Source organism: Gossypium raimondii, chromosome 3 (genome assembly GCF_025698545.1).
Source record: "Gossypium raimondii isolate GPD5lz chromosome 3, ASM2569854v1, whole genome shotgun sequence".
NCBI lineage: Eukaryota > Viridiplantae > Streptophyta > Magnoliopsida > Malvales > Malvaceae > Gossypium > Gossypium raimondii.
Genome location: NC_068567.1, coordinates 59216120 through 59241325, shown reverse-complemented (window position 1 = coordinate 59241325; position 25206 = coordinate 59216120). Strand labels below are relative to the sequence as shown.

The window sequence follows — 25206 nt, the reverse complement described above, 5'->3', positions numbered from 1 at the left end:
GTATGAAATACTCATAGACTGCATTATAAGTTGTCATGTTTGAAAATTTAGCATTTTAATCAATATTTCTATTAAAACACAACAATTCAACTCTTTATGAAAAATTGATAGTGAAATTGACTCTTTTTAAGAGGTAGAGAGTATAATTTAACTTAAAAAGAATAAAGATCAAATTAATAAAAAATATAAATATTAAAGGTTATTATGCCCATAGTTAAGGCTAAATTAGGCCTAAAGATAGTTTTTTTAATTAATTAGGCCTTTAGGCCGATTTTAAAATTAATTAAAGAAATATGTCGATTTTAGGAGAGAGAAATGAAAAGCGCGTCCAGTTGAGCGAGTTTTCTACATAGGTGCCAAGAAAGCGTGCCTAACTGGATGTCTTTTCTAAAAAGCTCGTCCAATTAGACGCGCTTTTACTTTCTATCTTCTAATAATGACCTATTTCACTAATTAAATTTAAAACCAGCCTAAAAGTGTTGTTAATAATGAAAATGACTTTATTTATATATTTGCACGCGCTATCAACCAATTGTGTTTGAATTAAATGGATTTGGAAAAACTGAAAGCTTAGTTTGTGAAAAATTTGTAAAAAAAAAAACATTTCTAGAAGACCTTTTCATATTTTCTTCACAATAGATTAATAATAACATTTTACTTTTAAATTCCAACAACATTTCAAATAAATTATTAACAAATTCAAATTTTCAAAAAGAATTTCTAATTTTGGAAATAGTATGACTCCCATGTTTCGTGATGGGTTATATAGATTTTTTCTTAAAAGATTCATTCGAACTTGTCTTGATAAAATATATTTTAATGGAATATATTCCTAAGGAAAACTCACGTCAACATTTTGATTGAAATAGTTAACAATATTAAATATTCAAACTAACTAATGACATTATAAAATTAGAAAGATCAATTTATGTAAAAAAAGTATATAGAATAAATACCAAGTTTCAACATAGTATAAGGGCTAAAACTGAAGTTTGATCATTGTTTTATACAAAAAAAAAAGCAAGGAAAATCTAAAAGAAACAAAAGCCATGTATCCGTCACTAAAACCCTTGTGGTATTCAAATTATTAAAATCATGTCATTTTAATTAAAAATTAATGATATTAATTATTTGGAGTACTTAATAATAACATTATAAAATTATAAAGACTAAGTTACTTTATGAATTAAAATGAGGTGATTAAATACCAAATTTAAGCATAATCTATTTTCAATCATCTAAAGCCCTGGTAATCGGAAATCAGTAGCAGTAAACGTAAAATTCCAAAGATATTCTTAGTCGCTTGAAACTCTAGTAATTGAAAAAAAAATAGTAGTAAATCCCTAAAACAATTTCATATATGAATGACCCAAATCGAAATCCAATAGTAAGATTGTAACCCAAAACAGTTCTTTCCTTTTTTTTTCAAAGCCCCAAAGGCCCAAATCGATCCAAATATACTTATTTGCACCCAATTTGGATAATAATTTAACTAAAAAACTAGGGATTATAAACCCTAATTTAGGTTTTGGAACTCCAATTAGCATATTTTATTCCCAAATCAAATTATGTTTTTGGAACCTGAATTCCTAAATCACAATAGATTTTTGATGTTCAAATCCCAAATCAAACTTGTTTTTTCTAGCAATATGCCAAAACTTTAAAAAGCCATGTTTTCAATATGGAAAAATATGCTCTAGATCCCTTTTTTTGTAAATTTAAAATTTAATCCTCCTTATCACTAACATTCTTTTAGTAAATTTAGGTTCATTACAGTACTCATTTTTATTATATGACTACCAAATGAGTATTTTTTTTAAAATTTCAAAATATCACACTAGTGAATTTAACAAAAAAGTTAGTCGAAGTTAACAATTAAACTTGAGATTTGAAATTTGAAAGGCAATGACTAAATTCTTGTTAATAAAAGTAGAAAAATCTAAATTTCAAATGTACGAAGAGTATAGACACTTAAAAGCCTAATTTAAAATTTCAAAATCAAGACCGTGAATAGAGTACTTATATTTGGATGTACTTAAAAGAGAAGTGAGAATAAAGATTCATATGCGAGTAGACTAGCAACGAGATTAGCCAAGGTTCTACCCTACAAGTACTTTGATGTTATATTGGGGTGGTATGATATCTAGATTGATGAGTAAAATCCAACACTAACAATAAACAATTATAACCATAAGATGTGATGGGTTGGTTAGACTCATTCTTTAATCATGTGATTGAGGGTTCAATCATTATTCATAGGAATGAAACACATTTTATAACCGGTTGTTTACCTATTCAAAAAGTAGCTGTGATGAAAGAATCGTATTTTGCTCAGTGATAATCAGTAGCGGAATTAAATTGTATATTTTTACGACAGTAAAAATACAATTTCACTATTTTAATAGTCTATATCTTTATAATTTTTAAAGGATTAAATTAAATTTTGATCATTTTTGGGAGGCCAAAGTATAATTTTATCATCACTAATTTAAAATTTTATAAATTATAAAAAAATTTAAATGAAAAATTTTCTATTTTAAGTGACATGCCACTCTCGCTTCACAGTCGGTGATAATGATTGTACGTAGTTTAGTCACATTGAATATTCTTTCTTGTGTTTTACTTGGTTGGGGTGGAATAGGAATAATTTTTTAGTTGAATAATTTATGTCTATTAAAGATGAAATTATTTGTTGTAATATGTGAATTATAATTACATTATTCTTTGTTTATTTTGTTCTTACTTTTCCTCATTATTCGTGAATTATAAAAACGTTCATTTTGTCCTTACTTTCTATCATTATTTGTGCTTTAATGTCTGCGAATTAAAATAATATATTTTTAGAATATTATTACTTTTTAAAAAATCATTTAGCCTCATTATGCAATTATAAACATATATATATATATATAATTACAAAGTTTCTTTTTTATATGCAATGTATAGCCGCCACACTCCAGCGATATTGAACAAAATGCATCATGCGTGAAAATAACTTTGTCGTTATAGTGCAGGCACTAAATTGCAATTTGTAAGTATCATATTACACATTTCAATAAGATTCAGGGGTTAACCATGATATTAACCCATAAAAGTTATGAAGCTTTTTTTAACAATTATTTTTCTGGACAGCAAACGTCAGGTCGGGTTGACATAATTTTCAAATATCTGCTTATTAATCTGACACGTTTCACTAAAATGCTGAGCCGCGACGTCAACAGTACAAGCGGCTAGAGACTCGTGGCCGTAATAATTGTACTAAATTAAATTCCCATAAGATAGGAAAATCTAGTGGCAGGGACGTAAATTTTGAGAAAAATCAAGGGTATAATAAACGTGAGCTACTATGAAGCATTTAATAAATTAAATAAAGAATACAAATTTGATTAGATCTCATCCTTCGGATTTGTAGGATTCCAATTATAGCCGTTGATTATTAATAATAAAATATCTTCAATAAATAACTATGTTTTCACCCGTAGAGAATTAAGATCCTAATGTAGCCGCCACACTCCAGCGATATTCGCGGGGTAACAATTTGGTAGTGCAAAAGTCACATCATATTTGAACCTCTTCAAATCTGAGCTTATCATAAAATTTCTTGCTCCCCAAGGAACGGCAGATTAAGACGCCAGTAAATCAATAAAGATACACCGCGAAACAGCGAATCATAAACTGTTTTCCTCCTTCTCCAGCCCTTCTTGACCCTTCTCTAGCTTCTTTCCTGTATTATATATAACCGCTACCCCTCCATGCTTTTGTTGCATTTTAACAGTAAGAGCGCAAAAGAAGAAGAAAATGAATCGTTTTGTAGTAAGGTCGGTGATGCGGGGCCTGATCAATGGCCGAAGCTATTGCAGTTGCAGCAGCATCGGCAACGGGCAAGTCTACAGGTCCGCTATAGTTGGAAGAAGCTTGGAGTTGAGCGGACAACGTAACGGTGTGGCGTTTGGAGGATTTGAATGGAGGAGGATGATGAGCTCTTCTCCTGCTTCTGTGGAAAAAGCGACATCTGAGAAGGAAGACAAAACGGAGAACTCGGTGATGGAAGAGACGAAGGGAAAGGAGGTTATGGCGGCAAGTTATTGGGGAATTTCAAGGCCTAAGATCACCAGAGAGGATGGCACCGACTGGCCTTGGAATTGTTTCATGGTACCATATTATCATCCTCTTTAGTTTGAACTTTAAACTTCAAAATTCATTTTATTTTTACAAGATATGAGCGTTTAATTATGATCCGTTCCTTTTTTATGCCTTTTCCATTTCGTTAAATTTGACTTTTATTTGGTTGTTCTTAATAATTTTCTGAAAGGTTTAATGCTCTTATTTATTTAGCCTTTTTTTGCATTTTTTTTCTTCCTTCTTGGGTCTAATTGACTTGTAACTGTAGAACAAAATCTAAGGTCGTGTTTGGATGTTATAGAAAAACGAAGTACGATTCCTCTGTTCTTTGGTTTTTTTTTTAGCGGATAAAATTAAAGATTAAAGATGAATAAATTCGTTAAATCGAAGAGTCAACTTGAAAGAAACGTCTACATGTAGCGGAAATAAACTCATTATTTATTTTTTTTGAAGGATTTTGAACTTATTATTATTCTTTTCATATAAAACTGATCTGAAAGAGTTCTAAGGATTTGAGAAATTTCCATTACTCTGTAGCTTGACTGATGATAATTTGTTCTGTTTGTTTGTATTCGTGTAGCCATGGGAAACTTACAAAGCAGACCTGTCAATTGATTTGAACAAGCACCATAAGCCAAAGAATTTCACGGATAAATTCGCTTACCGGACGGTCAAACTCCTCCGCGTTCCTACAGATATCTTCTTCCAGGTTTTTCTTCTACCTTTTCTGTTTCATGATTACATTGTTCTGTAATTGGTTCAATTCAACTTTCATGTGTTCTTCTCGCATTTGACATTTACATGTGTATAAGCTGACACTTGCTTAGAGATCCGTAGTTGTCTTGACATGATTTTGAAAGCTTTCGTGTATTTGATGTATGATTTTCTTGAAATGCAGAGACGATATGGCTGTAGAGCTATGATGCTGGAAACAGTGGCGGCCGTCCCTGGTATGGTTGGGGGCATGCTTCTGCACCTGAAATCTCTCCGTAAATTCCAGCAAAGTGGTGGTTGGATCAAAGCCTTGCTTGAAGAAGCAGAGAACGAGAGGATGCATTTAATGACAATGGTGGAGCTTGTTAAACCCAAGTGGTACGAAAGGCTCCTTGTTCTAACCGTGCAGGGAGTCTTCTTTAATGCCTTCTTTGTTCTGTATATGCTTTCACCCAAATTGGCGCATAGAATTGTTGGGTATCTGGAGGAGGAAGCCATTCACTCATATACAGAGTATTTGAAGGACATTGATAGTGGTGCGATTGAGAATGTACCAGCCCCAGCCATTGCAATAGATTACTGGAGGTTACCTAAAGATGCCACGTTGAAGGATGTCATAACTGTGATTCGTGCTGATGAAGCACATCATAGGGATGTAAACCATTTTGCTTCTGTACGTATTATTTTCCCTCTTTCTCCTTATCTGTTATTTAATAATATTTTTTGGATTGGATTATGATGTTAATGCTTATTTACGTTGGGTTCAATGTTGTTGTGTGCAGGATATTCATTTTCAGGGAAAGGAATTGAGAGAGGCGCCTGCTCCTCTTGGTTATCATTGAGATTGATATTGGATCGTGTGGAATCTGTCTGAGATTCTTGCTTGATGCATACTTGGATTACGTTACATTTTGTATATTGATGTATGGACGATTGGACCACGATTAATATGATAATTTTTCCAATATTGAGTGACCATTATAATTGAAGAGTATTTGACATTATCTTAACATCGTATCTTCAATGAAAATAAAGCCCACCGTATCTTTCCTGCCCTTCTTTGATGTTCCTTATGAAAATTGAAAAAAAATGCCATTGTCTGAGCCCGGGTTCGAACCGGGGACCTCTAGTGTGTGAGACTAGCGTGATAACCAACTACACCACCCAGACGGATATTATTAAAAAGGTATATATTGTTTGACATTTGTAAAGCTAACCAAGGCAGAGATGTTATGGACGGTAAGAAAGAGATTCAGCGTTGATGAAGCAGAGCCTTTGCACCGGTACCAGTAGTGGTAACAGGCGATTCATTAGACGTGCAATGTACAATGAAGGCGTAAATGGAATTATGTTAAAAACAGACAATAGCGCCGTCGTGCAATTTGAACCCATTTTGGTTTAGCAGATTCAGACTGAAGATTTAAACGAAATTAGTCTTGATACTAAAACATCAGGGCCGACATATTATTACCCCACCAGTAACTCGCAACAGTTCCGATGATGACGAATGAAGCATTCAATTTGTTTCTTCAAATTTATATCCCAACTGTCCATTGGTAGGTCAATCAGAAAAGTGAGAGTGTTTAAGTAAAAATATAGGCTCGAAAAATAGATTTGGGCAAAAAAAATAAGTTCTGTTTAGAAAATAAATTGGGACTCATGTAAGGCTTTTTTGAGTCGACCTAACCCGAACTTGAAAGGAAAAAAAAGCTATTATTATTTTTTTGTTATTTTCTCACTATTTACTATCATTTAATTATTATGTTGCTATTATTTTGTTGTTATTGTTTGGATATTGTATAACTCTTGTTTTATTGTTAATTTTATCACTATTTTAGAGGTATTTCTTTGTTAAGTTGCACCTATCTTAGTGTTATTTAAGTATACATATTTTTTAATTTATTTTCAATTTGTTGGGAAACATTTATTTTAATATTTTAGTATTTTTTATGCATTATTTTTTTTAATATATATAATTTAATACGACTGGACCGGGTCAAGTTTTAATATTTTTATTTGAGTTGGATTTGGACAAAATTTTAGGTCTATTTTTCGGGCCAGGTCCAAGCCCAAACCTAAGATTTTAGTTGGACTCGACCTAAACCTGACCCAATCCATGAACACTTCTAATCCTGAGTAAATTAGTTGTAATTTTCTCTCCTTTTATTGCATAAATTAGGTTCTAAACATGGTATATTATTTATTTTTACTTTTAATAGTAAAAAAATATTAATTAGAATTAAGAAAAACCTAAGGTGTTAAAAGATCGAATAGAAGAATAATAAAAGAAAATATAAATCTAGATGAATTGGAATGGTTCATTTATAAAATATAAATAAGGGTAAATTATAAAAATAGTCACTTTTTTTTGTCTTATATTACATTTTAGTCACTTATGTTTGAAATGTTACGTTTTAGTCACTTATGTTATCGTTTTGTTACAAAGTGGTCACTCTATCGTTAAACTTCTTTACCTCCCTAACGGTAGTCTTACGTGGTACTCCAAATGGGTTTTAAATGCCAACTTGAATGTCCAGTTGCAGGGATGAAAATAGGTTTTTAATTAAATAAATTTAATTTGAATTGCCATGTAGTATATCTAAGTTGGCATTTAAAACCCATTTGGACTGTCACGTAGGATCGTCATTAGGGAGGTAACGGAGTTTAACGGTAGAGTGGCCACTTTGTAATAAAATGATAACGTAAGTGACTAAAACGTAACATTTCAAACATAAGTGACTAAAATGTAATATGAGACAAACAAAAGTGATTGTTTTTGTAATTTACCCTATAAATAATAATTTAAATCAAGTAATGTGAAAGTATGTATCACACTCAACTTTGCTGGAATTTGGCATGTGATGAATACTTTGTTTAATATTTCTTTTTTTTTGTCAAATTTTGTGCATATTTATTAATTAAATTATGCTTATTTTATGTAATTTCATATCGGTGCCTGGTAGTAGCAGCTCCGCTTAAAATTTAATTGAGGCTTATTTGGCGGCAATTATTGTTTCTCGACAACAATTTGGCAGCTCGCTAAAAATGTGGTGTACATGAACGTCATAATAGGTTGACGCTTTTTCAAATATCTGATCTGCGTATGAGGCTCACTAACATCAACTATTTCCCCTTCTTCGCTCCATATTATATAACCTCCACGCTTTTATTCGATTTCCACAAATTCATCATCATAATAAAACGAAACGAAAAAAGAGAGAAGAAAATGAATCGTTTTATAGTAAGGTCGGTGATGCAAAGCCACCTGAGCAATGGCCGAAGCATCAGCAACGGTCACGTTTGCAGCTCCGCCATAGTTGGGAGAAGCTTGGAGTTGAGCGGACAACATAACGTTGTGATGCTTGTAAGATTTGAATGGAGAAGGATGATGAGCTCTACTCCTGCTTCTGTGGAAAAGGCGTCGTCTGGAAGGGAAGAGAAAATGGAGAACTCGGTGACGGAAGAGACGAAGGGAAAGGATTCGTCGGCGTTAAGTTATTGGGGGATTTCTAGACCTAAGATCACCAGAGCGGACGGCACCGACTGGCCCTGGAATTGTTTCATGGTACCATTTTATCTTTTTTCCATAGTTTAAACTTCAAATCTCGTTTCATGATAATTAGCGGTTTATTATCTTCTTCTGTTCTATTTTACCGTCTTCTCCATTTACGTTAAACTTGATTTATTCTTGTTGTGTAACAATGTATAGTTACTCTGTTCTTTGCATTTTTTAAAAATTATTAGCGGATAATTTAAAGATTTAAAATGAATAACTTCGTGTTAGTCAAAGAGTAATTCAGCTTTACTTAAACATTTACTTGTTGCAGAATTGAGAAATGAACTCATTATGTTCTGTTAAAGCATTTTAAATTATTATTATTTCATATAATGCTGATCTGAAAGATTTAGAGATTCGTTTGAGTAATTTCCATTACTCCTTAACTTTAACGTCTGTTTGTTTGCACTCCTAATGTAGCCATGGGAAACTTACAGCGCAGAGCTGTCAATTGACTTGAAAAAGCGTCATGTCCCAAAGAACTTCGTTGATAAATTCGCTTTCAGGATTGTCAAACTCCTTCGCCTTCCTACAGATATCTTCTTCCAGGTTTTCCTTCTCTCTTTTTTTGACCTTTTTCTAATTATTTTGATATTTTCTTATATAAATCCTGAACTATTCGTAGTGGCATGCTCGAACTCACGACTTACATATTTGCTTTCTTGAAACGCAGAGACGATACGGCTCTCGAGCTATGATGCTGGAAACAGTAGCGGCCGTCCCTGGCATGGTTGGAGGGATGCTTCTGCATTTGAAATCTCTCCGTAAGTTCCAACAAAGTGGTGGTTGGATCAAAGCGTTGCTTGAAGAAGCAGAGAACGAGAGGATGCATTTAATGACAATGGTGGAGCTTGTGAAACCCAAGTGGTATGAAAGGCTCCTTGTTCTAACTGTGCAGGGAGTCTTCTTCAATGCTTTCTTTGTTCTGTATATGCTTTCGCCCAAATTGGCACATAGAATTGTTGGGTATTTGGAGGAGGAAGCCATTCACTCGTATACAGAGTACTTGAAGGACATTGAAAGTGGTGCAATAGAAAATGTTGCAGCCCCTGCCATTGCAATAGATTATTGGAGATTGCCTAAAGATGCTAGGTTGAAGGAGGTTATAACTGTAATTCGTGCTGATGAAGCTCACCATAGGGACGTAAACCATTTCGCTTCTGTACGTATTACTTTCCCTCACTATATATCAATGCTTCTTGCCATCATATTTGCCTCTAACAGTTTCATACATTGTTTTTGGGGACTTGATTGTGATATATGTGGGGTGGTTTCAATGTTGTTATAAGCAGGATATTCATTTTGCGGGAAAGGAATTGAAAGACGCGCCTGCTCCTCTTGGTTATCATTAAGACTTCATGTTGTGGATCGTGAAGATTCTTTAAAAGGTTCGTGCTTGATGCAAACTTGAATTATATTTATCTATGTTTTTGTATAATTTGAGGACCACGATGAATTGTATTAACGATAATAATTGCAGAGTATGGCTTACACTGTTGGCATTTTCTCAGCTACCATATATCTTTCGTCTCTTTGGTTTCATAAGTTGCAAAACCGAGAAAATGGTTGAAAAATGTAAGTTCTGACTGAGCCCGGGTTCGAACCGGGGACCTCTAGTGTGTGAGACTAGCGTGATAACCAACTACACCACCCAGACCCATTCAATTAGCTGATGTTACTGTCACCGGATACCTATGTATTATTTTAGCAATATCGTACCGCCATGTGCGTAATTGGCAGCATTGTCTTGATCTGGTATAATCCTCCAGCCAACTTTTGTACCCTTTGTGATTGTCTATCCGCAAAGATCGCCTTTGGCTTCGGTAGATTGTCTGCTTTATTTTGGGTAGGCACATATGATGGCCAGTTGCTCCTATGTGGGGAACCCTTACTAAAACGAAAACAAAGGAAAAGAAAGCAAACAATTGTGATTAGTTACACCTGTCAGCTGTAGATATTAACTTGTATTGGATTAGCACTAACAGGGATAAGAAGCAAGGAGAAATGGGTTCTTCTTCAGTGAAAGCATTAGGCCTTGCTGTAACTTGGTGTAGCAATCAAGTGACTTCCTCTTCTCTTTCCCTGCATGTTTTGTCTTTACCTTTTCTACTTTCCAGGCCATACATGGACTGCAAAAACCTCTTAACCTCAGTCTGGATATATGAAATATATTATGGCTAGAGAGTATTATGAGAATGAAGTGAAATACCCGATGAAACCTAGCATGTTCTATCTCCCCTTGTCATCATTGAACTCGAAGGGCTGTGGTGCGTACCTAAGTAGATGGATGCGAAATTTTTTTTGAGAGTAGAGTTTAGACCCTTACCTCTTGGTACAAGTAGAGCATGGAGCCTGCCAATACATACAATCAAAATACCACTCATATGCCTATTACGTACTAGTAGTAGCTTCCACGCACACCGGCTTACAACCCACCCAACCAATGTATTGATCACAGCAGAATTCACAATTTTCTATTATTTATTGTAGTGCCATTAACAGTTTACGGTACAGGAACATAGAATGAAAGGAAGGAGCATGATTCTAAGATTGATCCCATCATTTTTTTTTCTTTTTTTGTTAATTTTAGAATTCTCTACTGATTGAAAATATACTATTTAAACAAAATTTACAGTTATCGGTTCATTACAATAACGGTCTAATCTATCATTCATACTTTTTTCGAAAGATTAGTATCCCTACATATCCGGATTCAATATGTAAAAACTACTTTCTACTAGGTTTTTAACCAAATCTTTACTATTAAAATTTGAATAATTACCAAATTAGAATAATGTTACATTTGATTTTAAACAGTGATATTCAAATTATAAACAAAAATTAAATTAAAAAATTCAATCACCAGCAAGATGAAATACACTATAAGAAAAAAGAAATCAAGGGATCATTGAGTTGTTTACAGATTATCAGCCGAAAAGGTTTTAACTTATTTGAATGTAAGGAAGGAAAAAGGGTTGGGTCCCTTAATTTCTAACATTTCTACAGTTGTAGCTCATTCCATCTATAAGAGCCAGAATATATTCTTAGCTATGTTATAGAATCAGGCTTCTTCAATTTTGCTCTTGAATGATCCTTCGCAAGATCATTGTTGATATCCATGGCAGCATGGGGTGGCGGTTGCAGTGATGATCTGTAAGCTTGCTGCTGTTGTAAGGAAAATCTGAATCTTAAGAGCAGTGAATTTGTTACCACCCCAATTGAACTCAGACCCATAAGGGCTCCGGCAATTGATGGCGTTAGCATTGTCCCCGTAAGGGGCAGTAATGTTCCAGCGGCAATTGGAATTCCAACCTATATTAGTAAAAACCAAAGCACTATCAGATGTTCACATAAAGAAGTAAAATCAAAGTGAATTTTTAGAAGGAACAAACTGGATTTTGCCTTTCGGTCAGGCTCAGGCACACCCAATATTTACAGATAACTTCTACAGAAAAGAAGTCGCAAGATATAAAGGGTTGGTATGAAATTGTTTCTGGTAACAACAATGCTACAAGAAGCGGCAAACACTTGTTATCGAAGTTTATTACTTGCTTGCTTTGCAAGAAAGAGAGCCATAAGCAAATTGAAAAGAGAAAAAAAAAAACAGATGAAAACTTACAATGTTGTATGCAAAAGCCCACCAAAGATTTTGCTTCACAGTTTTCATTGTTAGCTGGCTTAGCGCCAAGGCATCAAGCAACTGCATGAAGATAAATCGAGTCAATTTACATTATACATTTGGCAATGTGGAATATGGAGTTGATAGGAGAAAAGGCAACTGAATTCAGAAAATATATTTCATCATATACTACTGCATTCATTCCCGATTTTTAAGGCCTGCCAGAATTGTGATAGACATAGCCAATATGCTTGAAATGCTTGCACCAAGTTGCATATAGAAAGAATATGTTTGACAGAATAAAACAGACCTTTTGTACGCTTATGTGTTCACCCTAAATAAAAATTTAATTCATTAACTGAAAAGGAATTCAACGGTTTTAACTATTAAAATAAGAAAAAAAATTATTTCGACCATTTGGTACACAAAATTTAGTTTAAGACGATACCTGTGACAGTCGATTGCCCATCAATACAATAGAAGATACTTCACTTGCAGCACCAACACCACCACCCATGGCAACTCCAATATGTGCTGAAGCCAAGGCAGCAGCATCATTGATTCCATCGCCAACCATAGCTACCACATTTTGATTCTCCTGAAGTTCACTTACAAACTTCCTCTTTTCATCTGGTTTAACTTGAGAGAGCACCTGGAAACCATATAGCACCATCTTTAATATCTAATCAAGCTCGATTTAGTGTCTGAATGCTCTAGATGGTCACTATAAATTTTGTAAAAAGGGAAAGTAAGGAAATGTTCATATAACATATTGCCTCTTTTTTCTTGTAGGCTAGGAACAAAATATTGCAGATTGAGAAAGTTTTCTAATCCTTCACCGAGCATGGATTCTTAAGTTGCATCTGCTTTTTATCTTGTTATTATTCTATAAATTTCTGTCAACTAATGCTACCAACATAAAACCCAACCACCTCCCATCTCTTTTCTTGATTCTTTCTCTTCCTGGACTAAACAAAGCAAATTTCTTCTGATAGTAAATATTGTCCATAAATCTAAAGCTTTAGCTCGTTTACAGAGTGTTGGACCTATGATAGATTGATTTAACATTCATAATGGCTAGTAGTTTACATATATGTTAACAGTAATTCTTAATACCAGTCAGGATACGTTTAACTTCAACAATGATTTGTTAAAGCTGATACAACCCAAGTAGCTCTAACCATCTCTTTCTCATGCAGAGCTCAAAAACTAACATCTACAACTATATATAAAAAGAAGAAACATTGGAGTACTGTAGAAGTGTAGGTTCCAAATGATGACACATTAGGACCTTTTTTTTGTTGGTTTTGGTTGGAGTTGGGAGGGAAAGAAAGAGAGAAAAAAGGTATAATTACCTGTCAATCCTTACACTTTTCAAACTTTTAAAATTTAGTCTCTTTACTTTTAATTTTAAGAATTTAGTTTTTTTACTTGCTTCTAATTTCAAGAATGTAATCCATCTACTTTTTTTACTTAAAAAATAAAGTTATTGACAACATTGTTAATTGATATCTATTAAATTTGAATATCTTTATGATCACTTAAGCTTTATTTTTAAAACAAACTTTTGAATATTAAAATGTCACATATTCAAAATTAATAGAAGTCGAATAAAACTGTTGTCAATTTGATTTTAATTTTAAATCAGTCAAGTAGAGGGCTAAATTCCTAAAATTAAAGTAGAAGACTAAATTTCAAAATTTTGAAAGAGTACTGAGATAGGGACATAATTAAACTAAATATTATATATTTATTATTATGAATTTATATGAAAACGACATCTTTATTTTATTGTGAAATAATGCATTAAAAACTATTAGTTTAGATGTTGAACCGCGGATTGATTTAATATTAGCATATGTCTCAAGTAAACAAATATTTAACTACTTATTTTTATTTTAATTTTGAATAAATTATAGAAATGTTTTTCTTCATGCATCTACTTCCAAGTTGATTTAAATCCATATTTGATTTGCTTGCAAATTGTTTTATTTATGTTTCTAGGATTATTATCCTATCAATTTCCACTTAAACTTTTTAATTCTACAGGCAAAATTAAAAAAAACTGAAATAAATCCTTACAAAATAGAATTTAAATAATGTATTTAAAGTTATTAGCATTTGACCATTACTCAATCCAAAAAAGTTTAAAATTAAAATAAATATTCAAAACAAATATCTTTATAAATTATCATAAATTTAATTTTAGCAATAATATATTTAATCTATACATAATTTGTTGGTAATTTTTCTAAAACTTTTAAAAAAATTAAAATAGTTATTTTGTAAGTTTATCTAGAGTTTCATTTAATATCCAAATTTAACCCATATTTGAAATGATTATCCCAAACATGATTCAGAAATAAGTTTAAAAAAAATTAATCAACCTTAAATTATTATCATAAATTTAATTTTCATAATTAAAAAAATTAGAATATATTAAAAATTATAAATCCCCATGCGTAAGCAGGGACGTAAAGGCAAGTAATATTTCACACCAAATGCTAACCTATATGGATAGTGTGTTCAATCATCGGGAAAAAACTTACCTTATCCTTTGGGATTCCAACAATTGATGCAACATACTCAGCAGTGCTCCTTTTGTCCCCAGAAAGCATGTACACACTGATTCCTTGCCTATGCAAAGAATCAACAACGTGCCTGGCATCTTCTCTGATCTGATCCTCAAAATAAATAAGACCAGCGAGCTTATTATTCACTCCAACATAAACCACAGATTTATTCCTAAGCTCCTCATCTGTTTCCAAAAGCAAACTATCGCCAACACCATGCCTGCAGAAAATAAACCCCTATGTCAGACAGAAATTACCTGATGATCCCTATGTTAGAAATTACCTAATCATTCCCTCAATTTTTTTAAAAATAAAAAGATGAATTTCTGCTAAATGAAATTGCTCTTAAAGATCACGTTTACTAGTATACTATATAATAACTGAAAACACACACACGGAGAATACACTACCTCTGAACCCACTCTAATGTCCCAACTGACACTGTTTTATCATCAATGACAGCTACAGCGCCGGATCCAGGTTCCTCAACAAATGTTCCATCCACCACCTACAAGAAAGCCCTTTGCATGAAAATCACAGCCAATAGATAAATGGAAAGGACATCATCACTGTCCAAACAGATGTAATGAACATGGATGTTTCCGGAAAACTGAAGAACTGTCACTGTAAGTTGAGCTTGAAAGCTCAAAAAGAGGAAAAGGAAATTTCATTGCTGATTGAAAATGACAGGAAAGAGCAGTAAAATTGAAAGCTAAGTCACAGTTATTTGTTCTTTAGTATAAACTTTTGTGTTTCTTATTGCATATTTGTGTATTAAAGGATTAAATTTATACCTAAACAGAAGCCTATATCAAAGATAGGGGAAAAAAAAAGTTAAGCACCTTTATGTTTGGACTTTTCACAGCCTGTGCAGCTTCCACGATTGCTTTACCAACTGGGTGAATGGTATTTGATTCTACAGCGGCAGCTAACTTAAGAACATCATCTTCAGACCAACTACCATCGAAATGTTGTCTGCACCAAAGCACACATTTATTCATCATAAAAAATGTATAACCTGGCAAAAGCTGCACACATTTTTGTTAGCATAATACTTGGCAACTTTAAACTGGGACTTGCACCAAGGATATCTTCTATCCAGCCATAGTGTAGATGAACCATCAAAATTATCCATTCTCAATTAATTTCATATCATGGATTCATAAACTGGTCTTTTAGCAAATATTACACTTCCAGACTGAATAACTTATAAACAGTATAGAGCCAGGACGGCACATATGCATAAATTTTATGAGCTAGGACTGTAACATCATATTTAGGCTACATATCCTTCACACGTTTTTTTTTATTGTTTCTCATATTTTGCTATAAGGCAAGAGCAAATAGAAAAATCATAATATAAAGAATAGTTAAAAAGCGAAAAATAAACCAATATAAATAAAATAGTTCCACATAGAAGTAAAACCAAGCCTTTTCTCATCATAAAAGTCAGTTTTAAATTTTAAACTCCCTAAAATTTATCTTTTGCTTTAATATGTTTTGTTTTTCCTTTTGCAAAAAAACAGCAAAACTGACGGTTGAATGAAGACTCAAGTTTTATTGATCTCCTAAATTGTTCATCATCAAAAATGAAAAACATGGACAGAATAAGAAACAGTCCACAAGAAAATATATCTTTGGACAGCAACATAGGCAGTTCATGAAGAAAAAAGAGACAAAAATTTACGTAAAGATAATTTTAGATTAAATACACTAGATCACTGATAATTCCATTCCAGAAAGTTCAATATGAGCCATTTAATGTTAAAGTTTCAGAAGCCACTCAACCTGGAATCACTATGATCCATGCGACTTGGAGTTACAACCTTTGTCACAACAGGTCTGCCAATAGTAAGGGTTCCCGTTTTGTCAAATATAATTACATTCACCATAGAAAATTTCTCTAAAATATTTCCACCACGCAAAAGCAATCCTCTTGTTGCCCCTAATGAAGTTCCCACCTGAAAATACCAAATATAGGCCATAAAACAATATTAACTTTAACTTCAACTATGTCACTAGTCTAACATGGTGTAAAATGGTGAAACAAGAATTACCAGCATAGCTGTAGGGGTGGCTAAACCCAGGGCACATGGACATGCAACAACCTATGTCAACAGATAAAGGTTCAATGAAACTGACTAAAAAGTTAAGAAAGAAAACAAAATGGATGCCAAAACATCCACATTTACATCAGATTATGAAGTAAAGCAACAACTAGAAGGCACTTTGAAGAAGCAATATCAACAAATTCATCATATTTTTTTCTCAATCAGATAATATGTGAACTGTTCTTTATTTCTTTTTCTTTTTCTTTTCACTTTCTAGTTATATAATGCACACACAAAGATCGTTCAAGATGGATGTAGATTTCCATGTATCATACCAGAACACTACAGGAAAGCTGCAGGGCAAGTGAAACTGCACTTCCTTGATAAATAGAAGCTGGAATAATTCGTGCACCAAACAGATTCCAGAACATAAAAGTAGCAGCAGAGAGAGCCATAACTCCATAAGTGAAATGTCCAGCCACCTGGAATTCCAATTTTTTTTTTGAAGAAAGTTAAATTGCCTTTCCACCGAAAGTAAACAACAAATGCCATGGTTCTTTTTCTTTCTCGTTACAGCCATTAATTAAGAACATGATACAAGGATACAACTCTATTATGTTGATTGATTATTTCATTTCTTTGTATTGAGCTAGGAAAAGGAAAAAAGAAAAGGGGGGGGGGGGAGGAATTAAGCCACCTTTCACATCAACAGCTCCTCACTTCAACAGAGTTTTTTAACTTTTAAACCATGGAGATCAGAATCAACCAGAATTTTTCAACCATGTATAAAGCTTCATGCATGCAAGAATAAAGGTCATGTGAAACTGATGCAGGAAAATAAATATTTTACTGTTCCATTATAAACTTCAAATATGCATCATTCAAAATTTTATCCAGACATGATATGCTTTCTGGAATTACTTCTTTAGTTTGGAGCTGAAAGGCTGAAGAAAATCATGTTGAATAGAAGAAAGATTGCCATGTGTGTAAGTAAAAAGTAGCCTAACAGAGTTATTCAACCTGGGGGGAGGTGGTGTTCTAAAACCATTTAGTATCTGAGGAGGCACTGGAGAGCAGATAAGACTAGTGCCCTATTTTCCACCACTAAGCAATCCGTGTTAACCATGTGAACAGTGATTCCAAACAAGTTCTCTGATAATATTCCTTGTATTTTTAATGTATCTACCAAAAGATCCCTTTATCCCACTGAAGATGAAATAAGTTCTGCAAAAAATATAGGGAACAAATTGAAGAACCTTGTCGGCCAACCTCTGCACTGGAGCTTCCCTGCTCTGTGCTTCTTCCACCAAACGAACAATGTCTCCCATTGCAGTCTCACCACCAGGTCTCCGTACTTCAATTGTAAGAGTTCCATTAAGGTTGATGCTTCCAGCTGCAACTTGACTCTAGCACAAACATAAGTTTCAATTTGGTATAATATGATGAAAGGAGGCCAGTATTAATACTAGGGACTGAGTGGTTGACATTAGATGACGCAATTCAAAGATGAAAAGTGAATCAGGTAGAAAGAGGAGGAAGAGATAGAGAAGGAAATTTTTTTGCCGTGAGGAGGGAATGAAGATGGCAAATTTAAAACCATACACGTACTGAACATGGTTATAGATATCATCTGGATCTACAAAAAATAAGAATAGTTACAACTGAAGAGCAATACCCCTGGTTCTTTGGTTACTGGCATTGGCTCCCCAGTAAAACTTGACTCGTCAATGGTGCTTCTACCGGCTCTGACTATTCCATCTGCAGGAACACGGTCCTAGAAGAAAACAAGAATATTTGTCAAGAAATAACAAAGTCTTCTACAACAAAGGAAAATTCATGAAACTGTTTAGCACTTCAATATATTAAATGGATCACAGTGAAAATCAGTAATAGTAATATAGCATCCTAAGTTTAGAAAGTAAAGAAAGCAGCAACATAACTCATATGTCCTAAGAAGGAACAACACTCTTTGCTAATAGAAGTAATAAACAGTGAACATGAATAACAAAATTATAAACAGTAAACATCAGACACACCAAACAGGAAAGCATTAAGATACGAGATGATAACAGATTAAAGCACGAGTCTAATTTACTTACTCCTGGCAGTACAACAATTTGGTCTCCAACAGAGAGACTGCTACAAGGAACTTCAACAATTGAATCATCAACCATAAGACGAGCTTGTGAGGGCAAACTACTAAGAAGTCCAGTCATATCACTGGTTGCTTTGATTTTTGCTCTCTGTTCAAGATTCCTTCCTAACAAGACAAAGGCTATTAACATGACTGGTTCCTCAAAGAATGCCCTCCAACCCTGCAAACACGATATCAATTAAAAAGGACTGATGTCTAACCTGAATGTCCCCTTCACATGCTCTCTACAGTCTACACCCCCACTTTAATCATGCAACAGAATCTGAAAACCAGACCAATCATTGCAAATACACTTGCAAATCAAATTGCAACTCAAACCATATGATAGAAACTTCTACTTTCGAATTATTTGAAGAATTTTACAAGTTAGTAAGAACAACCTGAGATGGAACTCCAAGCAAGAACCAATAAAATATTATAAAACTGGAATAAACCAGAATCTAACTAAAGAAAAAGCTGTCTTACCCAAATAAAGAAACAAAATATTTGTGAGGACTCCCAACTATTCAATCCTAAATAGTCAAATTCTGTACCATGCAATCCTAAATAGTCAAATTTACCATGTTTCTTTCTTATTTACTTAACAGATAACGAACAGTCACATCTCTCAGATAAATAGCATATATATATGGAAGACCTAAGCATACAAACCTCAGCAGCCATGTTGGTCTTATAAAACTCTTCATCGTTTCTGATAAGATATCCAGGTTTTTTACACCCCCTAGGTTCCATTTTTATCCTCTTACTATGCCTGCTTCAGAAGTATCCCCGTATATACTATACAAGATTGAAATAGATGATAAAGGCCTTCAATTTATTTGCTTAAAACATCTTTATGTTCTTTTGACCATACAATCACTCAACAGCTATGATAGTGAGAAGTCAGAATGACCACAAAAGTTGAGATTGGCAACAATTCCATAATAAAATTTAGTAGTTAACAAGTGGCGGTAAACTGAGAATATTTGTGATTGGCTTTTCTTCTACCTATTCTAAATTCCAATATGTGGATGCTATTTGGTTTTTCATGCTAACCGGCCTTAATACATCGTGGCATGCAACTTTTGGTATTTGTCAACTCATACAAGGTGTATTTCAGTTCAAATACAATAACTGAAAGAAGGAAGGCAAAAAGAATAACAAGAGAGTCAACAAGTCAAGGAAACCCTGAACTGAAACTACTCTAGAATGTATAAATAATAATCTGACTATCATATACGCTGACTCTAAACACAAAATTACTCTCAATGGTGAAACTAATTGAAATGAAATATGAGAAGCTGACATTAAGTACTGAAAAAGGAAGCAATAACCTAGAAGTTTATTTACAATGAGAAGTCAAAGTATGCTTACAACAAGACATGGCTTTGTTAATAGGAAAAACAGAAGTCATAACATGACATTCAAAATTTTGAAGTCATAAACATGCTATAAACAACATAGATTTCAAAACGTAAGTTATTTTACTGCATTTCATATGTACGTATGTCTACATACACAAAGGTGGATATCCATAGACTACACAAGTAGGAATAAGTATCAAGACTTACCAATTTTGGTATTAACACAGCTAGAGAACTAACAGCAAAAGAGGATAAAGCCCCAAGACCAACCAAAGTGTTCATGTTTGGAGCTCCCTTAAAAAGATTTTTCACACCCTCAAAGATAAGTTGACGCCCAGGACCAAGCAATGTAAACAAAGACAATGACAAATGGAACCCTGTTGAGTGAAATGCATGCATCCATGAAGCCTTAGCTCCTAAAAAATGGGCGACATGGCCAATGAGGCACACAGCACATAAAGCCCAGGAGACAGCAAGCTCGCGACCTATAACAGTGTAAGCAATTAAACCAGAATTACTTAGGAAGACAACCATTAGCATACTATTAACAATCTACTGAAAAGCAAAAGAAATATGAAAAGGTATCTACCACTTTATCTACTGAAAAGTAAAAGGAATGTGAAAAGGTACCTACCACTTTCTTTTAAGCGGCTACGCTTTTCATCCATCTTCCGTTCAAAAACTTTGAAGAAATTATCTCGACCTGAATCTATATAGAAGAAATAAGCCAAGCAATCAATCCATAATGTAGATTAGTAGAAGGAACTTATGGAATAATTTACAACTCTGCAGAACACAAGTCATATCAGGAAGCAAACCAAGCGAAGTCTGTCAAGCAAATAGATCAGAAAGGCTAAACTTGGCCACGAACAATAAGAATAAATAGAAAAGTTTCCTAGTTAAATTATATTTGACTGACTGGCAGCACAATCTTTTCTAGAAATTTATCTCAAAGCAAAACAACAAGAAAGCCTTTTTTTTACACTGGAGATGACTACATAGATAAGATCCCACCATGACAATCTATTTATGACCATATCAATCCATGCTCTCAGACAATGGCAAATACCATATGGTAGGGTTAAAATATGGGGAAACAAATTAATAATTAATAAGTTTAAAACAATTGGGAGGAAAATTATAGGAAATTAAGAGATACACGGCCATAATATGAAGCTGAAGCAATCATGTCTTATTTAACAAACTGTTATTAGATAGCCCCTTTTAATGCATACAGGTCACTCGCAAGAGATTCACCGAAAAGAACCTCCAAAACAAAATTAAGGTTGTTAGTATTCCTTCAGTCTTCAACTGCAATGCAACAACTTTGCTGTAAATTAACATAGAACGAGGACTCTTGTTATAGTTACTATAGAATGGACACAACTAATTCTTCAAAAGATTAGCGTTATGCACGACCAGAAAATCCTCCAATCATTTTATCCAAGTGGCCGCCGCAGCTGACCTATTGAAAGGAGAAATGGTAAATTAATTATATCTATGACTTCAATGCTTGTATTGTTGCATCTATATATAGATGAGAGTCTTGAGTTTCAGAGACGTACCCACCAAACATACATGAATCATATGAAAAAAAAAATGCAACGTGTGTTATGACTCTCTCATCTAAAGTTAGAGGAGCTTAATGGATCGTCATTCACAAGAGATGCTATAATATTTATTATTCAAGACCATAAACATTTTGGCCCGTCCAACATTTCATAATTGGTAATCTTACATGAGAGATGGTAGATTATACTTCAAGCTACTAGTACAGAGGAAGTTCAAATCTATGACTAACACTTCAATGAACAATACAACTCATGATCTCTGAGAGCCATGTGCATGACACTAAAATTTTAGAAAGGGGCCCGTAAGTACATAGCTCTACATGCCATCCAAATGCATACTAACTCAAATCTTGATTAATCCTTAAATAAGCACATTACTACCATGATGAAATTTTAGCAACACTTTTTATGGTCTTATCTACTATCAAGGCTCACTTTGGTAAACACTTCCACTTTTTTAGCAAAAAAAGAAGAAGAATAGAAGTGGGAAAAAGCAACAAAAATTCAAATTAAATACAAAAAAAGCACTTATCAAATGAAGCACAAACAGTTTGCTTTACACAGAATGGATGAAGTTTTCTAATCGAGCACATTTTCTAGAAATAGGTGAAAAGAAACATGCAAAGCATATTCAAACAACAAAAAGTTGGACGACCAAGACGATGAAAATACTTAGTACCTCGAAGGTTAGAATTAAAGCCACAGCTAGTCAACTGTCTAGCTAACGCCTCCCCTAACTCCTTTTGCCAATTTGGCACAACCTTGGCTTCGGAAACCGGCCACACTATTGCTGTTTCTGTTGTGAGATTGACACTAGCAGAGGACACTTGGGGCTGCATTTCAAATCAGTGATACAATGAGATAGGAATAACTAATTCGATTTACAAAAGAAGAAAGAAAAAATTGAGACAACTTACTTGATTTTCTAGTATCCTCTTCACACTCGCAGCACACCCGCCGCAAGTCATTCCCTAAGCCCGGAGAAATTAAGGGAAAGAATCAGTAACCTGACGCTATTTCTTTTCTTTCTAAATTTATGAATAAAATACGGAGTAAAAAAAAAAAGGGAAACCATACCCCAACATCAAGAATAATAATATCGGGAGATAAAGCAGATGGCTCGTCAACGGCTCCCGCTCCCAATTTCGCCTTCAAGTCCCCGTCGCCCGTTCCTTCCCCACCATCTCCACCTCCGCCACCGCTACCACTTCCATCGCCGCCACCATAAACGCCGCCGCCGCCAGCAGCCCCAAAATAAGCTGCGGAACTCGCGACGCACTCCAAACGGTGGTGTAAACGTTGGGGAACTGAAGCGGAGCACAAGCTCCTAAGTGGAGACGAATAAGAGCGGGAAGCAAGAAGAGTACATCCTCGGCCCTGAGGAAAGAGACGAGAACGGATGCATCGAGCGATGAGAGAGGAATTGTTGTAGAAGAAATGACGGTTTAAGGCTCTGGGGATGGAGAAGACAGCCAATGTGGGCACTGTAACTGAAAGTGCTGACTCCATGTCAAGATTGGAGTTGCAGCATGGAGAAGAAACTATCCCATGAAAGTCCAAGGCATTTGAGGCCCCTATCTTTTTTTCTTTTCGGTACAATATCCCGCGGCTGCACGTCAAACTCAATATAAACGTTTTAAATTTTTATTTCAGCTTCTCTACGGTATAAAATATATTTTATAATATTTACAAATACAATATATTATTAAACTAACTTAAAATCCGCAGTGCTATTTTTGTTCATAGTGGGTATATGGAATGCGCCGCATTTGTGCATAATGAGGAGGGGAAATTTTGTGTAGTGTATCTCCAGTTTTATGGAAATTTTGACGTTCATAAACTTTTATCTTAGTTTCGATCATGTTATATGGAAGATGTTATTTTTGAAATTGATAGTCAAATATTGTGGGAAGTTGTTTTTGACGTTTCTGATTATGAGATATTATATTAGGTTTTCACTTATATGTTTAATGGATTGGTAGGAATGATAATAAAGCTGCTTATACATTAGCAATGGCGACTTTATTGAAAGCGAACTATTTTAATTGTATTAGTTGTCCTTCTTTTGTTGTTGGTATTGTTCATGCTCATAGATTGGAGCATTTGGGTGAAAACTAGAGGGTTTAGGCAAAAGTGTATGAGGTAAGCTTGTTGGTTTAGGTATAATTGTACCCAGAGTTATTTTCACTTTGTTTTGTTTTTTCAATCTTTTTGTTTTTTTAATGAATATGATTTTATTTCAAAATATATATATTTCATAAATGCTGATTGAATTTTAACTTGGTGGATATTAACATTATTAATATATAATTATGATTTATAAATTTATTTCAATAAAATAGATACTTATTAATATATAAATTGTAATAAAAAGTAAGACTTGTAATAATTTATCATACTTTTGTAGAATTTGAGTCTAAAATATATTAAAGGAACTAAACTTGTTAAAAAAACAAATTCCATAACTAGGGCAATTGAGTAAAACGTGCTTCGAAATAATCTTACATTTCGTCAACCAAACACATCAATATTACATTCCGGTCAAATCAACCAAGCAATGTAATCTCATATTCCACCCATAATATTACATTTCCATAATCCTATTATAGAACATAATCTAAGACTCGGAAAACCAAACGACCCCTACCAGTTTGAATCTAAACTCTTAAATTTTAATAATATTTTTTATTTTTCAAACCATCAAATTCAAACTATTCATATAATAAGTACATGTATCTAAAATTTCATCTATGTATTTCAAGTGTGCTTTATATCATATCCCATACACATCAAACTTAAGTTATTTACGTAATAATTACACATAATTAATATTTAATTATATGTATTTTAAATATATTTTATGTGATATCTAAGTCAACTTCCAATACTTAAGCTGATAATTGTATTGGCAGAATGGATTAATTGAAATGATATTAATATTTTTAAGAATTACTTAATTTGTTTTAAAATTTAAAGATTAATTTATAATATACTATATAGTTTGGGGATGTATGGTGCAATTTACCTAAAGTACATACTGAAGTGCTAAACAGCTAAAAGTCATTTACATAATAATACAAAATGTAGATTAATTTAAAATAAAATCACGATATTTGATAAAAGGAGAAAAAAAACTATCACGTTCAAGTTCAACCTAACACTTTGAAATTAGGTGTAAAAATAAATACAATTGGGTACGAAAATGAATGTGCGATCTACATGTACTAACATTTTAAAATTTTGAAAAATATGGTTAAATTATGAAATAAATTTTCATTTTTCATAAATTTAAAATTTAGTTTTATATTTTATTTTAAAATTTAAGTTATCTGTTTTTTAGATTTTAAAGTTTAGTCCAATCGTTAACATTATTAAAATTATCTTGTTAAATTCATATTTATCATGAAGTCAATTTTTCAATTACTTTGCTATTAAGTGTTTTTTTTTAATTTTAAAATATGAAAGGTAAATAGATTAAATTCTTAGAAATAAAAGTATATGG

General features: G+C 33.4%; 2 protein-coding genes and 2 non-coding genes across 7 annotated transcripts; 1 reads left to right on the top strand and 3 right to left on the bottom strand.

Annotated features, from left to right (window-relative positions):
• Nucleotides 1–3637: 3637 nt before the first annotated feature.
• LOC105795072 (ubiquinol oxidase, mitochondrial) lies at nt 3638–10954 on the top strand. Of its 4 annotated transcripts, XM_052628639.1 has the most exons (5): nt 3638–4152; nt 8813–8941; nt 9066–9554; nt 9685–9780; nt 9873–10954. In XM_052628639.1, the coding sequence occupies exons 1-4, from the start codon at nt 3799–3801 to the stop codon at nt 9742–9744; spliced, it is 1032 nt and encodes a 343-aa protein (XP_052484599.1). In that variant the 5' UTR covers nt 3638–3798; the 3' UTR covers nt 9745–9780; nt 9873–10954. The 4 variants fall into 4 exon arrangements, with proteins under 4 accessions (XP_052484599.1, XP_052484598.1, XP_012479989.1 ...); XM_052628638.1 differs by having other exon boundaries at nt 9685–10954; XM_012624535.2 differs by lacking the exons at nt 8813–8941; nt 9066–9554; nt 9685–9780; nt 9873–10954 and adding exons at nt 4703–4831; nt 5021–5509; nt 5619–5801 and having other exon boundaries at nt 3680–4152.
• TRNAV-CAC (transfer RNA valine (anticodon CAC)) lies at nt 5933–6006 on the bottom strand. The gene has a single exon. It is a non-coding gene; the product is annotated as a tRNA-Val (tRNA).
• Nucleotides 9976–10049, bottom strand: TRNAV-CAC (transfer RNA valine (anticodon CAC)). The gene has a single exon. It is a non-coding gene; the product is annotated as a tRNA-Val (tRNA).
• Nucleotides 10955–11238: 284 nt separating the features above from the next.
• Nucleotides 11239–23313, bottom strand: LOC105795070 (copper-transporting ATPase PAA1, chloroplastic). Its single transcript, XM_012624529.2, has 17 exons — nt 22782–23313; nt 22622–22675; nt 22384–22537; nt 20768–20842; nt 20341–20618; nt 18735–18950; nt 18311–18409; nt 17892–18041; nt 16971–17117; nt 16642–16692; nt 16373–16545; nt 15427–15559; nt 14995–15092; nt 14561–14804; nt 12460–12663; nt 12012–12092; nt 11239–11704 (listed from the first exon to the last, which is right to left on the bottom strand). Exons 1-17 carry the CDS (start codon nt 23211–23213, stop codon nt 11441–11443), a joined length of 2853 nt encoding a protein of 950 aa, XP_012479983.1. The 5' UTR covers nt 23214–23313; the 3' UTR covers nt 11239–11440.
• Between the last annotated feature and the right edge of the window lie 1893 nt (nt 23314–25206).